At 39.4% G+C, this 16176-nt stretch overlaps 1 protein-coding gene across 1 annotated transcript; it reads right to left on the bottom strand.

Moving 5' to 3' along the window:
* Positions 1–1444: 1444 nt before the first annotated feature.
* LOC121953961 (Krueppel-like factor 11) lies at positions 1445–8170 on the bottom strand. The gene is made up of 4 exons (XM_042501248.1): positions 8023–8170; positions 6143–6412; positions 3278–4232; positions 1445–2195 (listed from the first exon to the last, which is right to left on the bottom strand). The coding sequence occupies exons 1-4, from the start codon at positions 8059–8061 to the stop codon at positions 1900–1902; spliced, it is 1560 nt and encodes a 519-aa protein (XP_042357182.1). The 5' UTR covers positions 8062–8170; the 3' UTR covers positions 1445–1899.
* Positions 8171–16176: the final 8006 nt, after the last annotated feature.

Below are 16176 nucleotides of genomic sequence, written 5' to 3'. Positions count from 1 at the left end.
TATTTAGAGTAGAAAATATTATATAATATCTTTATCCTCCTTTTCTGTATAGGCCTACATATTATTTGTATTCTATGTCATATCTTTTAAATGTTTTATTCTATGTTTAATGTTGCACTGAGCCGCTCTAACAAGTGAGTTCCCTGGTGTGTGAATCAATAAAATCTTATATAATAACAAGTTGTATTGACAAATACCTTATACAAATGTACAGCTGCAACTGTAAAGCGCATTATGATCATTTATAATGTTACGCATCTCTAAACATTACAGACTATTTGTTCTTCAGCACAATGACATGAATCCGCCACTAGGTGAGGCTGTAGATCTGCGCTCAGGTGGCACACAGCCAGTGAGTAAGTCGGTCAGTAAGGCAAAGGGGCGGGTGTGCAGGGCGGAGAGGTGATTGGTCGCACCCCCAACAGTTCATATTTCTCACTGTGTGATTGGAAGAGATGTGCTGTTACTGGGTATGAGACCACTGATGAATAGTGTAGGACAGAGAGAGCTAGAAAGTGAGAAAGAGAGAGCTAGAGATGTAGATATATATATATATATATACATACATATACATAGGGTTAGGGTTAGGGGTTATGACTGCATAGCCTGTTTATTTACATAGGGGGCTATATATATATACATAAAAATATTGGTAATATCGCTTTTTTTTAACTTTAGTTATATAAAACCTGCACACACACACACACACAAACACTCTTTGATAAAGTACATAAAGTACAGTCCCTTGCAATTTCTGCATTTTACTACTGTACTCCTGCCTGTCTACAACAATATATTTTAAACTATATTTTCTTCCTGTATAACTGCTGCACTATTTTGCATCTTTAGATCCTAAATTGAGTATTCAGTATTATCATTTTTATACATAATAGTGTGACATTATTGGAGAGAAAAAAAACAAAGAATTTCATTGCGTACGTCTGCTTTACTCTCATTGTTAATACATATGACAAAACTAAGAGCCATCAGCCATAAGAGCAGATGGCGTTTGCTAAATAATACCATGCCAGGGAGAGATTTTTGAATGAACAAAAGTGGTGTGTTATGAAAGCAGTCCCACTGCCTCCTCGTCCCCACCTGACAGTGTTGAATGAGCTCAAATTATCAGTTAATAAATTCCTAAAGGAGGCAAACAACTCTCTGTCTTGTCTGCTGACTCATGCTGCTCTGAGCTAATGAACAGCACACAATGTCCCCAGATGGTCTCTCCAAAAGTGCTTTTATAACACCAAAATTCATTCAGTAAGTAGACCAAGAGAGGGCGGTGGTGGTTGTGGAGGAGTCACAGTGTGACGCACGGAGGATGTGGGCAGGCCCTGCATTTCTGCATGAGACAACCGGGAAAGATTGCTGACTATTCCTAGATCCCACACTTGTTTTTTCCATGAAATATCAGAAAGGTCACAAAGAATGACTCATTTAATCTTTTTTTTTTTTTTTTATTACAAATATGTATTAAATAATATGAAAAGTTAGACAGGGAGATATAATCACGGTATAATCATAATACTAATGATTAATAATCATATTTACATTGTTTTTCCCCAAATATGACAAATAAATGCATTTCATAGTACAAGAAACATACATTCACATATATATCAGTATCAACACAAAGAGAAAGTGTTGTAGAATAGGTGAAGGTAAAATGTACAAACTTCATACAAAGGCTTTGGCAAGAGTGCATTAATATTATCAATTATATCAAAGTAAACAAAAGAATCCTTTAAAGAAAATGTACAAATGAGCAGTAGAGAGGAAAAGAGTCCAGTGCATGTGTTTCTTAATTCATTCCCATAAAATAGCAGCAGCCATGTGTGCTTGGCTGCTCCATGTGTCCCTGCGGTATTATTCGGGAGTGGGTGGGATGTTCATTGTCTACTTTGCAGGTACCAGCATGCTTAGTGTGGCGAGGCCAGGTTTTGAGGGCGGTGTTTTGCCAGCAGGCATTTTGCTCAGGCTCCGAACATCAGCCTGCCAGGAGGGAATCTTCTTCGTAGTCATGTGGCGGCGTGCATGTTTGGTGAGGTGATCGCTGCGCATGAACCGCCGGTCGCACACGAGACACACAAACTTTTTCTCGCCAGTGTGTGTCCGCCGGTGACGGGAGAGCTCGTCGGAGCGGGCGAACCTCTTGTCGCAGCCGTCCCAGCTGCAGCTGAAGGGCTTCTCACCTAAGGGAGGGAGATTCATCAAAGTGAGTCACAGTGCAGTCAACAAAACTTTACACATCACTCTGTCGTGTCCGAAATATAACAATGAGCTCGCTCTCTTCCCATCAAGAAAGGTTTAACAAACAGGATGCAACACTCATGCGTGACCCGATATTATTCCACATCGTTATTAGCAGGGTCATTGTACTGGGGGGGAAAGTAGGACTGACTACCAAGGGAAAAGCTTGGAATGAAAAATTTGGTTTGTTTGCAGTTTCCAATTTCTAAGTAATTAGGGCCATAACTAAATTAAAATTGGCTGAATAAATTTGCTGAAAGACTAAACTTTGCATAAAAAAAGTGGAAGCTCTCTGAGGTCCCTTTCATCCCTTGACTTGACCTGGATTGACTTCACATTTCTTGTGCTGCTTTCAGACGCCTTTAACAAATATTTAAACCTTTGAGCACTGAGCAAATTGGTGCAACTTCTTTCAAAACACGGGCAAAAAAGGCAATGAGCAACTTGGTGCAGAAATGCAATTGCAAGAAATTAGTAGATTCAGAAAATTATTTTTAAAAAGTTAGGGGAAATGTATAGGGGGAAAAAAATCAGAATTACTTATGCTATTTAAAATTATGCAAAAAAATAATTTTAATTTTTCAGGTCGTGTCCCTTTTGTTTGCTTGTGTGTTGTTTTAATTTTTTTATTTTATATATATATATATATATATATGTATGGATAATTTCTTGTTTCATTGCTCATTGCCATCTTCCCATGTTCTGAAAAGGGTTTCAAAGGGTAAAAGTTGCAAATGGTTTAGTCCACGCCTGCAGTGGGATTTGTCTCTAAACACAGCTAGAGCTGAGTGAGTCACAGATACTACTACTGCAATATCTACCATCATGTTTTTCCCCAAAAAGGAAAAGAAAGCCAACTGCGTTGTAAAAAACAATTTCAAAAGTGCGTAAGAGAGACTTGGGTCAAGAGAAGAAGGGCGAGGGCTCACAGATAGTGTTTATGCATGGGGCCGAGAGTTTTGTGCTAGGCCCCTGCTCGTATCAACTGTCAAACCAAACACTCCTCTATGCAGTAAACTCTCACCTGTGTGTGTTCTCAGGTGAGCCTTAAGGTGTGAGCTCTTAAAATACGTCTTCCTGCAGCCCGTGAAGTTGCAGACGTAGTTTCTCCTGCGAGAAAAGTCCATCTTTGAGGCTGCTGCGCCGCCACTGGGCCCCGCTGGCACATACACAGGGGCCGGGGCCAGAGGTAGCAGCTTGGTGTTGCCCAGGGTCATGACAGTCTGTGGGGCCGGGGACACAGAGGACTGAGGGAGAACAAGCATCACTGTGCCCTGGGGCACCGCTGAGCCCATGATGAGGGACTGCTGGACGGGGGCGCCGCTCGCTGAGACGGGCTGAGGGAGGATGGGTGTGGTGTTGGCGGTGCGAATCCCAGTATTGGATGTCTGAACGGCACCAGGGATGAAGGCTGAGATTATACCTGATTGGCTGCTGACAGGGAACATCTGGCAGATGATTTGCGGGCTGGGGACTGGGGACAGGGCTGTGGGAGCAGAGGGAACGGCTGGGCTGTTTTGCAGTTGATTATTGACAGGAGTGGGGGTGGAGACACTGTTCAAACAGGGGTTTGAGGGACTGGCGTGGTGCTCTGTCTTTGAGGCGGATAATGTGGGTGTGAGAGGGGCAGGAAGAGATGGAGGTGTGGTTATCTGCTCAGTCTTTGTCGTGCATTGCTGCTGTTGTTGCTGCTGGCAGGCCGCTGTAGCCGCTACTGAGTCTCCAGTTTTCTTTGGATTGGGGGCCACTGGAATGCGGTGTTGGCAGGGGTAGCTGTCTGCGGTGTGGCGGATGACGCTTGTGGCTCTGCAAGGCTGTGGGAGAGGTGGGAGGGAGGGGGTCTTTTCGGCAATGGGTGCCAAGACAGGTTGATGGAGTCCGGACCCAAGGTGCTGTGAGGACGCAACCACGCCGGAGCCGGACTGGAGCGCAGTGCTGGACGTCTCAACAAAGCTGGGGCTGTGAGGGGGGGTCATGCACTGGAAAGAGAAGGACGAAGAATTAACCAGTGTGCCCCATGGATGTATTAACCCTCTGAATCCTGACTGAATTGGTTTGATTCCTTATAAAAATGGGAAGAAAGCAAAGCGCAACTTAAGAAATGGTCAAAAAATTAGCAAAATATTAGTCAAAAGTTACAAGTAACTTTCTAAAAAAAAAAAAAAAAAAAAAAAACATGAAAGAATTATTTTAAAAAAAAAGGAAAATACCTTAGAAAATTCTAAATATTAGTGTACTTTTTTATTTTCCGTAACAAAATGATTGAATCTCTTCTAGAATTTCCAAATGTTATTAGACTGAATTATTATTATTAATTATTGAATTGCATTGGTTTTGATGCTTTCCACTGATTCATATACGTCTCTTTTTTACAATGCAAGACAATGGGAAAAAGTCTTTTTGGGCCCCATGGCATCACTAGACAAACCTGGGTAACATGGGTAATTCCACTTTTGGCCACTATGTATATTTAGCTTCAAAGCCTGGTGCTGTTCCTGCGGACTTCGTATACCTCAATAACATCGTAATAAGGAGTGTTTTGATAGTTGTAAAGAGGAAAGTGTTTGCAAAGATAAGTCACGCAGGTGGTACGCAGGTACATGCAAGAATAATTATCACTCTGAGCTATAAAAAGCTATAAACTGTGATTTTTATAAGCCTGCCTCTAAGAGGAGGGGCTCTGTGTGAAGGTCAAACAACCTACAGTATCAACGCTCTACCTGCAGCACTTTCCACCCACCTCAGTCTGATGTCAGTGACCATTGTCCCACAGTTATCTTTACACATCAAAAGGTTATGGGGTTTAATGCAAACCTTGACTCTCAGGGATGTTTACTTATCAAACAAAAGTGATCTAAATGGTTTTACAGCTTTTGTGTGACTTCAGTGCCTGCTATTACTAAAAAGGGCCAGAAGTTGACACATATTTATTTTAAACTGTATAAATAATGCAAGTAGCGACCATGTCATCACCCACTGGTCTATGGGGTGCTGTTCTGCATTTCGGCTGTCACCGTCTTGTTTTTTTGGAGCCAGAAGTGACCATATTTGGATGAGCAGATGGTGCTGTGGAGGAACGAGGAGTGGATCTGACTCATGTACTGACGGGTAACAACGACTCGCAGACAGCGTGTCACTCCAGCAGCACGACCTTAAATATGCGTAACTTTAGGCCTTAATAAAATGTAATTAAGTGAGTTATATTTTTAAAAAAAAACCTTGCAGAGCTACCATGAATGTTGAAATGAGCTATAAAGCCCAAAACCATACTTTTTGTATCAGGCTTTAAACATGTTTATTTCTGCTGTAAATTTAGACATTCAAACCCTTAAAAATCTGGAGCGACATCACTTTTCTGGATGCCTTTCACAAGTATTTCAACCTTTGAGTGCGATTTTTTTAAAATCATGACATAAAAGGCAATTAGCAACTTAGTAAGAATGTTCTACAAATTACAATAAATTAGTAGATTTGGATTTATTTTCAGTAAAAGCTAAGGGAAAATGTCTTAAGAAAAACTACATGTCTAATTATCATAATTACATATTTAAAATGAATAATCATAAAACCTTTCTCTTTTATTCTAAGTATTTTCAGTTATTTTTCTTGTACTTTTTAAAACTAATTTCTTGCTAATTTTTGTATAATTTCTTCCATCGTTCCTCATTGCCGTCTTCCCATGTTTTGAAAGAAATCGGTTTTAAAAGCGTTAACAAAGGATTGAATGGGGACTGACTCTGTTCTGGAGCCAGCCTCAAGTGGCCAGTTGATGAACTGCAGTTTTTGGCAACTCCCTGTTGGCTTAATTTTTTAGCTTTGGAGGTTGTCACTTGACTGAGACATATTTCTTAACGGTTTTGACACCAGTACAGCATGTTAAGTCACTTACCAGGGAGGAGAGAGACACAAAGTCCTTCGATAGCTCTGGAAGTTCTGGCGGCATGAGGGAGTCACAGGAGTCCGAGGCCGGGGTGAGAGGTCTGGGCTTGCAGGGGTTTGGCCTGATGCTGCTGCTGCTCAGAAGGTGGCCCTGGCCCCAAGAGCTCATACACACCAGTGCTTCTGCTGCCTCAAGGTCCGTGTACTCCAGGCTGCAGGGCTGCTCGCTGTCATGCCTCCTTCTCTTTGAATAGGACCCACAATGATCCATGTACTCAGTCTGAAAGAACAATAAATAAATAATAAGACATTTAAAGTGCGTCAGTATTAGGGCTGGACAATACAACGATAAGGGGCCGGTCACGCCAAGATGCATCGCACCGGGTGGTGCAACCACTCAAAAAACGGCTCGCTGCGTGCGCACACCACTAATGCATACATCAACATTAAACATGCGGATAAAGTTATTTATAGTATGATTGTTTAGACCATGGATAACGTTAGTGTGACTGAATTCGCCACAAAACGTTAGCTACAGTAGCTGTATAGTTATATATATTTAAGTAAATTAAAGTGACTACCTGCCTCATATAATGATATGAAATAGCGTGACTAAAGTTAGCGTGAATAAAAATGTCATACATTCACACATATGTAAAGATTATTTCTGCTCAGTCACGTCACACTTTCATAGCTACTTCATGTCATCAAAGTCCGTCTTTTGTTTATTGTTTTGTTTAAGTAACGGCAGAAATTATAAACTGATGGGGTGTAAAACTTGCACGGAAAGAACTGACCACAGTTGAGATTTTTGTTTTTGTACAGTTTAACATGCTGGTGTTCAGAATTAATGTTTTTTTCATCTGTTTATTACAAACTTTATTTTGATTAGAACTGTTTTGAACCTACTTGTTTGGCAAATGTTTGTAATGTTCTGACAATAATTAGCTATTTAAGCCACAATTGAATCATATGATTTTTTTACTTAGCAAAAATCAGCCTTTCAACTTAAAAGAATTAACGATTGATTAATGACGAGAATTAATTAGTTTTGGGGTAGATAATTATCAATATCAACCAATATGAAAATTGTGTATTGTGATAACATTTTTACCAATATCACTCAGTAGACTGCCACATCATTGGGTTATCTTGGTTACTTTAAACGGCATGATTCACTGTGTTGATTCAACTTTGACTAGGATCTGATCATGGCATAAATGCAAACAAAGCTCTAATCTAATCTATTTAGAGGGGTGGAAAACATCTACTTCCAGTTTTCATCTGCTCTGTCACTAAAGTTCCCAGCCTAACTGCACATTGCTGCCAATAAGAGAAAGGGGGTGTTGGTGACTACACCCCAGCCCAGCATGCACTGCCTTTGACTCAGAGCCAGGGCACCTCCCATTGCCAAATATAGACCAAACAGTGACGTGCTGCCGAGAAGAGCCATGTGAAATCCCCATTTGTGGGTTTGCATCAGGAAGTACATTTATTACGTTATAACTTTATAATACATTTTTTATTTACAGTAAACAAAGCATATCACTGATCCTCCACAAAAACTCGACCACATTTAACATTTGCTTTACACTGACAGAATTTGTTAAAAGTCAAATTTAAATAGATATGCAGGTTATTGCTTATTAAAGACCGCATAGCTAACAAAATGACTAAATAAATGTAATATAAAAACTTAGAATCTGGCACCACTAGCACGTTGACATAAAACAATATTACTGTTAATATTATTTTTAAATTAGACTGTATTGAAAAATTTAGCTGATGACTTAGTGAAATATCAAATCCCTTAGTAAACAAGCAAATGTTACTGCGGAATAAATGTCTCGCCTCAGATGAAGTAACAATTTTTTTAAGAAAATGTCTTACCACGTTTGAGTCCATCTCTTTAAATTTTCGCGATGGCATTGATGAAAAAAATGTCTAAATTTCACTTTTTTGTTGTCAAAGCCAGTACAGAACAAAGAGACGGCGGCTGCCAGTGCTGCTGGCTGTGCTGGGGTAGGGTTGAGGTCGTTTTTTTCCTCTGACTGGCTGCCTTTTCTCTCAGCTGTGTGTGTAAAACATGGGGAGGAGGGAAAAAAAAAGAAAAACAAAACTCACAACACGCACTGGCGGGTGGCAACACTCGGCCAATCACAATTGAGTGTGTGCGGAGCGTCAGCCAATCCGAGAGAAGAGAGCGCGTGAACAGTGCGTGCTCGCCGATCGGTTGGAGGAAATAGGGTGCGTGGCCGTTGGTGGGCGTGGCCGTGAGAGTCAGCAGTGTCAGGGTAAACCCGATGAACTGCCATCCGCTAAACTAGGCGAAAGGTCGACCGAGTCTACGCTGCGTTCATGGGGATGTGGGAAAAACCTGCTAAAAACGAGCCGAGGCAACATTTAATAAAATGAAATAACATGAGGAGTAGCTCGTTAACTTAGAGAAAGCATAAGAGATGAGGGGAAAAAGGTATTTATCAAGATAAACTGGAGATTTGAATTTATGATTTTTTTTTTTTATGATTTTTTGATTTAAAAATGTAAATGTAAAACTTTTTTTGCAAGAATATTGGTTATATATATATATATATATATATATATAATATATATATATATATATATATATATATATATAGTAAAGATTACTTTGGGGGGACAGGTATATAATCTAATTTATGAAGCAGTTGCAGATTCCAAGTCACAATATTTTCAACTAAAATTATTAAAATAATTAAAACTAAATTCTACACAAAATATTGCCCACAAGAAAAATGCTTTTTGGTTGGGGTATGGAAGAGGATGGAAACTGGCGTTTTTGTAAATCTGATCCCCATGTGGCGACTTTTTGGACAACTATCAAAAGATGGCTTGCATCAAGCTCAATTTCTTTAACCATGTGCCCTCAAACAATAATTCTTGGTGAATTAAGAAATGGGTGCCCCACCATCTTAAATACTATTATATTACTAGGTAAAAGATTTTTTTTGAATTGAAGGGGAAAGAGCGTTTGACATTCCCCTGTTTTCTTTCACTTTTAAAACATTACTTTATGCTAGAAGGCATTATTGCTACAAGACAGGGGAAGTTGAATGAATATGAAAAAAGATGGACTAGACTAAGGCCAATTTTAGAAGAAAGATGACAATGACATTATTTAATTGTTGTTGTTGTTATTGGTTTTGTTGATTTAGTTAGGTTTTTTTTTTTGTGGTGTGTGTATATGTGTATATGTATGTATGTATATATATGTATGTGTGTACGTATGTGTAAATAAAATTTAAAAAAAAAAAAAAAAAGATTACTTTTGGGGCTTTTTATTGACAGGAGACTTTTGAGAGTGAAGGGGGGGTGGGCATGCAGCAAAGGGCTGGAATCGAACCCGTGGCTGCTGCAGTCAGGATACAGCCCCTGTATGTGGTGCCGAGGCAACATTTAATAAAATGAAATAACATGAAGAGTAGCTCGTTAACTTAGAGAAAGCATAAGAGATGAGGGGAAAAAAGGTATTTATCAAGATAAACTGGAGATTTACAAAAAAAAAGTAAAACATTCAATTAACTGCATTTTACATCAATGTAAATGTAATACTTTTTTGTGTTTTGACTGCTGTTCATAAAAAACAGGCAAATTCCAGATATCACTTTTGGTAACGCAATGGCTCATTCATGCAAAGGGCTGGAATTGAACCTGCGGCTGCTGCAGTGAGGATACAACCTCCGTATGGGGTGACACTCTATCCACTGAGCCACCAGGCATCCTAGTGATATAAATATTTTAAACTTTTTTAAAGCCTCTATTTATTTATTTTATTGTTATTTTTTGCTGATAGGCTATCTGATTTTAAAAGCATACTCAAGACCTACTTTTTTAATTTGACTTTTGATTAAACTTGATCTATATATTTATACATTTTAGTCTGTTTCACAGTTACTACTGCTTTTATCATTTTATTATTATTTTTTCTTAAAGATATGTTTTGGGTGTTTTTGCCTTTAATCGATAGGACAATCAAAGTGTGAAATGGGGAGGGAGAGAGGGAATGACACGCAGCAAAGGGCCGAGGCCGGAGTTGAACCCAGGGCTGCTGCGGCGAGGACACAGCCCCTACACATGGGGTGCCCGCTCTATCCACTGAGCCACCAGGCACTGCTCATTTTATTATTTTTAACATGTTTATTATTTCACTTTGTGCTGTTGTCTTGTCATTTACGTTTACAGTTTGAGTATTCTGCTTACTTATCTTTCATTGTTACTATTATCATTTTATCTATTAATTTATTAACTTAATTTCTTTTATCTCTCTATTTATTTACTCTGCCTCTGGTGTGTCCTCATTTATGGTAGTGTTTCTTCAGCTCCTGGTTTTAATGAGTACTGCTATTTTTTAGTGCTTTACTTTATCACTTTCTTGTTTTTGTTTTTTGTTCACGTTTGCGTGCATGTGTGTTAGTCTGTTTGTATGAAAAGTGCAATACAAATAAAGTCTGGTTAATTGATCACCATAAAACTGGAAGATGACACATAATGAAGATAATAAATAAAATGACAATACAGGGAAGAATATGTATGGCCAACGGTCCACGTCCAGCCAAAGTAAAAAAAAAAAAAAGAGGATTTGACTTGCGGTAACAACTGTAAATCATTTCAACCATCTTTAGAAGGAGTGGATTCAGTTTATAGCTTACACTTTGCAGAACAGCTCTTGAGGAATGGTGAAGCAGGCTGACACAGATTATGTGTCAGGAAGTTAGAAATTAACATATTCCCCTTGACTCAATTGCATTTATCTTTTTTTCTGCTAATTTAAAAGGTCCATCCAAATAAAACTTTGTTTTTGCAAGTTTTAAGCCGAGGAGTTCTAGAGAAAGAAAAACCACCTTTCCAACAACACTTGAATGCAACACTTGTGCCAGATGAAGCGCGGGTTTCTGGCTCGTTTTTTGGAAATGTTTGTGCAGCTTTCTCACCGAAAAAGCTTTCAACAAGTGATTTACTGTCATCACTGTAATATTCCATGGCACAAACACATAGTCCCTGAGAGTCAAAGTCAGTAAAATGCTTTGTTTTATCCCCCACCTTAAAGGTATAATTATTTAATATTAATCCCTTCAAAAGTAGTCGTGTCAATGTTTTTGTGGTTTTACATTAAGCCAGGTCACCAATGAGAGGCCACCGATTAAACTCTATCAATGATAAACAATCAACATGTATCTCATGAACCTCACTCAATTCTCTGGGGTGGAGCTGACCTCAGTTTCCTATTTATATACATATGGACTATATTAGGTTTTTGATTTATGTATTAATGTTACATTTGCAGACAAATTATTTTCAATAGGCATTTAGGTCTACAGATGCATGCAATTATAATCTTTTGTCCTGGGTTCAGAGAAGTGTGCTTTGTTCTCTGTTACTAAATATATCCTTTAAACTTTATATAAATGTTCATGCATTAGGCTCTTTTTCCTGTGGCCTATTGTCCGACCATTTCTCTGAGATCATTTCCACGAGCACTGTACATGTCAAAGAAATTCAAATCGGTCTTGACCTACATATGCCGTTATGTCACCAACTGCATTCAGACAAAGAAAAAACGGAAGACGTCCAAAAAAACTTCAGGAAGGGCGGTAAGAAAACGGTTTCACTTTGAATTCAGAGATATTACCACTATATCCTTTATCCACTATAACTAAGATGTGTTGATAAAAACAACAGGAGGCCTAGTGCCATTTTCATGAGTATCAGACACATCATATTGAGTTTCTGATCTTGCTTGCTCATATACAAACACAACTCCTGTGATCACACCTTCACCTTGTGTGAAATTGGTCATTCGGTGTTTGCCTGCAGCAGAAGGGAGTGGAGCAGGTGTGTTGGCCTGGCCCTGGCAGCGCCAAGCTGCTAAGGAAGGCCGTGCCTCGGTATGACTCACATAAGCATGACCTCAGGGAGCAATGAGGGCTTGGAGCTGTGTCTGTGCAGCGCCAGCAGTTAGTGAGAAAAGAGGGGAAGAGGGAGGAGTTACGAGGAAAACGAGTTAGCACGCCGGCATGACAGGCAGCCCGGGCCTTCGCACAGCAGCCTGTTTGTGATATAAGTGGGGCAGGCCGTTTGAGGGAATCTGGAGGAAAGGTTATGCTGGCCCTATCTGGGCCTCCACATCCACACCTCCTCTGTCCGGGCCAACTCCCCCAACTCAGGAACTCCAGGACCGGACTCGAAAAGGGGGGAGTTGCCCTGGCAAGGTTAAATATATCACCCTGGGACTATATTTCACTAACAGCCCCTGAGCTCTGACAGGACCCCATCGGCCATGTCATATAGACAAGAGTGTTATTTCCCCATGAAGTATTTCCACTCTGCATGTGAAATGTTTTATGTTTTATGTTATGAACTGATACTAATTTGAAAATATCCTTCAGGTAGTGTTCCAGGGATGACATTTTTTTGTAGGCCAACACAGAAGTTAGTGCCACCTTGGCTCCTTCGTCACCAACCCTATGGGATTTTTTCCACTGGATTTTAGGATTATTGCAAAATATAAGGTCTCTAGCAAACTAGTGTTTTGTTCAGCAGAATAATCTTTACAACCACTTCTTTAAAAAATTTTCTGTAGGCTGGAAGAGAAGTTTGCTTCATTCTGGTCCCCCTTCAAAAAGTCAATGGGAATTTTTCCATTGGATTTTGGATGAAAGCGGAATATGAGGTCTGCGGTAAACGAACGTTTATGACACTTAGACACTTTGTTTAGCAAGAAAATCTTCAAAAATGAACACCACTTTTAGGATTTTTGAAGCCTAAGTGAAATCGCCACAAGTAAAAAGCTAACGTTTGAGTATAAACGAACTATACCCTGATTGCATGACTTAAAGTCACCACCAACAATGAGGCTGTAAAGCCATGTTCTGCACGGCTCAGCCTGATGAGTTTCTGTTGTCTCATAGCAACTTGTTAACAACCACCTTTTTAAAAGACACATAAAAGCTTCAAAGTTCAGGGATATTTGCTGACTTATTTCATAACAGAACAAAATATTAAAGTCTCTCCAGCTTGTGTTAACCACAGATCTTATTTTAGGCATCTAACTAAAAACCCATTCAAAAACCCATGGACTTTGAGACAAGGGAGCCAGAGGTGCTGAAATGCTAACCCGTTTCCGGGTTTTAGGACTCATTCCTGATGTAAAATGGCCATCTTCACAGCAGAAATATACTTGTTTATAGCCTGGTACAAAAAGCGGTTTTGGTGTCTATACCTAATTTACACATTCATGGCAACTGCACAGGGGAGTTGATTTTTTTATAACTAACCTGATTACATTTCATTAAGGCTAAAGGTTAGGCATATTTAAGGGCATGACTTTAAGCCTTAATCAAATGTAATGTAAGGGCATATTTAAACTCACAAGTGGGGTATTTAATGACATAGCCTGTGTCAGAGAACAAAAAATTAAAGTCTCTTAAGCTTGTGTTAACTGCACACCTTATTTAAGGCATCTAACAAAAAAAGCATTCAAAAGACCCACTGGCGTCAAGACAAGGGAACCAGGAGTGCAAATCTGTTAACTCATTCCACGGTTTAAGGACTCATTCCCCGGATACTTTATTGCTGAGAGGGGGTAACATGAGGTCACAAATTCATAAATTCAAATTCAATTACATTTATTAAACAACACACACTTCTGAATTAATTTTGGACCATCTAGACCCACCACTGAGGAGTGGAAATGCATGTTCTAAAGGTTTTCAGAAAATGTCATATGAGAGAAGAGATTGTTTATGTCTGGTTTTATGTTGGATATTATTAACATTTGCCTAACAAATGCCTTTTGAGCTCGGTAATACTTGTGGAAAAACACTTATCAGTCAGTTGCTCCTCTCCACCATCCCTACATGTTGGCATCTAGGACAAAGCCAGCAAAGAGTGTGTGGAAAACCCTTAAATAAGGATCGTTCATCCTTCCTTCCTGCCTTCAATCTTGCCCTCTTTTTGTCGTCCTTGATTGCTTCAGACTGATGCAAATGCTAAAAACTATTACTCTGCTCTGTCTAGGCCTATGAGTACGACAAATGTGATGGAGAAGCACAAAAACACAAAAAGACAATGCTTTACTAATGCAGACGTGATGTTCAGGCAGACCGCAGCATGCCAAAAAACATATGTAGAGTTGATGTGTGCAAGTGCTCTTCCTGAAAAGATGAAATGTGTTCTTTCCAGATTTTCTTTACCTCAGAATGTTATTTTGGCATTCAATGTATTATTTATCCACGGGTAGTCACGGATGTGAATTCTGTTTGTGATTGATGCAGGAGCAAAGTGCATTATGATGGAGCATTTAAAGGAAGTGTGCTGCATGGAAATGCCATCCTTAATGATTTACTGTAATGTTCCTGGTCTTTACTTTAGCTACTAAATGCTAGTACATCCATTTTTATAATGCTTTGAAAGATGCAAAACCACCCCTAAATGTATCACATGTCCATATTTACAACATTATTGCCTTCATTTTATGGTAAAATCACATGCGCATACTATCGGCTGACTAATAACAAAAATATAAGAGATAAAGAAGTAAATATTGGAGTAATAGACCTGCATGGCTGGACAAAAACAAACAAGAAAAACATTCGGATCATCAAGATGGACAACGCATCCTTACATCCACTCTACAGAAATGACGCCAAAATATCCGGGATACAGATGCTATCTCCATTTGAACAGCGCTTGGGCATTACTCAAAATTTGCTGTCTACTGTTTACTATCCTGTTAATCAGCCCGTCCATGATGTCCAATGTGACACACCAGAAAAAAAACAATAAAGACAATAGAAATGCACACTCCTCTACTGCAGAGCAGCGTACACTGCTCTGGTCTACTGGCAATGGGAAAGCACCCTACTGTGTAATGGTGTTTTCAATAGAGGTCAAAGGTAGTAAAGGAGATTATTTGGACTTTTCAAACACAGCCCATGTCTCATCCACTTATGGGAGCATCATTAGGACTTGGACTGCAGCCAGCCACCAGGGGGTGATTGAGATGTTTTGGCTCCACTTTTGGGGAGCTGTCATGTCTCTTTATTATACAGTCTCTGATTCAGATAATGCTGCAAAAGCTATGTGGAGATATTTGATGACCTGGTGATCTTAAATGATCAGTGGAAGTTAGCTTTTCATCAAGGGTTAATAGATCATAGTTATTTTGAGTATCTTTATGTCCATTATTGTTGTTGCCTTCTATTTTTATCCAATATCCAATCCCATATCATCACGTTGCCAACTTTGTATTTGGTTATATGTATGCACTAAATGGTTTATAAAGGGTTAAAAACACAAATACACACACACACACACACACACACAGACAACAATGTGATTTATGTCATTTTGATAATAAACAGACCAACTTAGCCACAAAAAAGAGCAAAAAAGAGAAAAGCTTTCATTTCGAGTTCCTAATAAAATTGTTATTGTGTTTTTGTCAGCACATTATGTGTGAAACTGATTTCAAAATATGATATAATCAGTTTTTCCTGGCCAACGCAGAGATTTTTGATCAATGAAAAACACACTGGTACGAATGTGTGTGCCTGACAACAAACTACAGACAGCTATTTATTCAAGCCAACTCTAGTAGTCAACATTGCACTGAGGAATGCTTTGTGTACCACACAACACATGTGGCTCCACCTTCTCTCCTCCTACACATAAGAATGGAGCAACAACAGGGAGTCTTCTACGAGCACCTGGCCCCTGATTGGTCAGAGAGGGATTCGAAAGCCAATCTGTTGCTATGAGACACTGACTCTTACGCCAGCCTGCTTTCTGTTGTCCTGGCAACATGAGCAACATGAGCAGGTTTGAGGGCTCCCTGGTGGAGCTCCCCTGGAGATTGTCTGAGCATGTGTGGTGCCTAATGATAAAGGCTTGAAAATCTGGAATATTATTAAATAATGCACTTCATATGATTTTCTGTCTGGTTGTCAGGCTGCAGGGAAAATATTATTCTTCTGCAATGGCGCGCAATTCAATGCTCCATGAATT

The sequence above is a fragment of the Plectropomus leopardus genome, chromosome 14 (assembly GCF_008729295.1).
Source record: "Plectropomus leopardus isolate mb chromosome 14, YSFRI_Pleo_2.0, whole genome shotgun sequence".
NCBI lineage: Eukaryota > Metazoa > Chordata > Actinopteri > Perciformes > Serranidae > Plectropomus > Plectropomus leopardus.
Note: the sequence above shows the minus strand (reverse complement) of the source record. Positions and strands in the feature narration are given on the sequence as shown.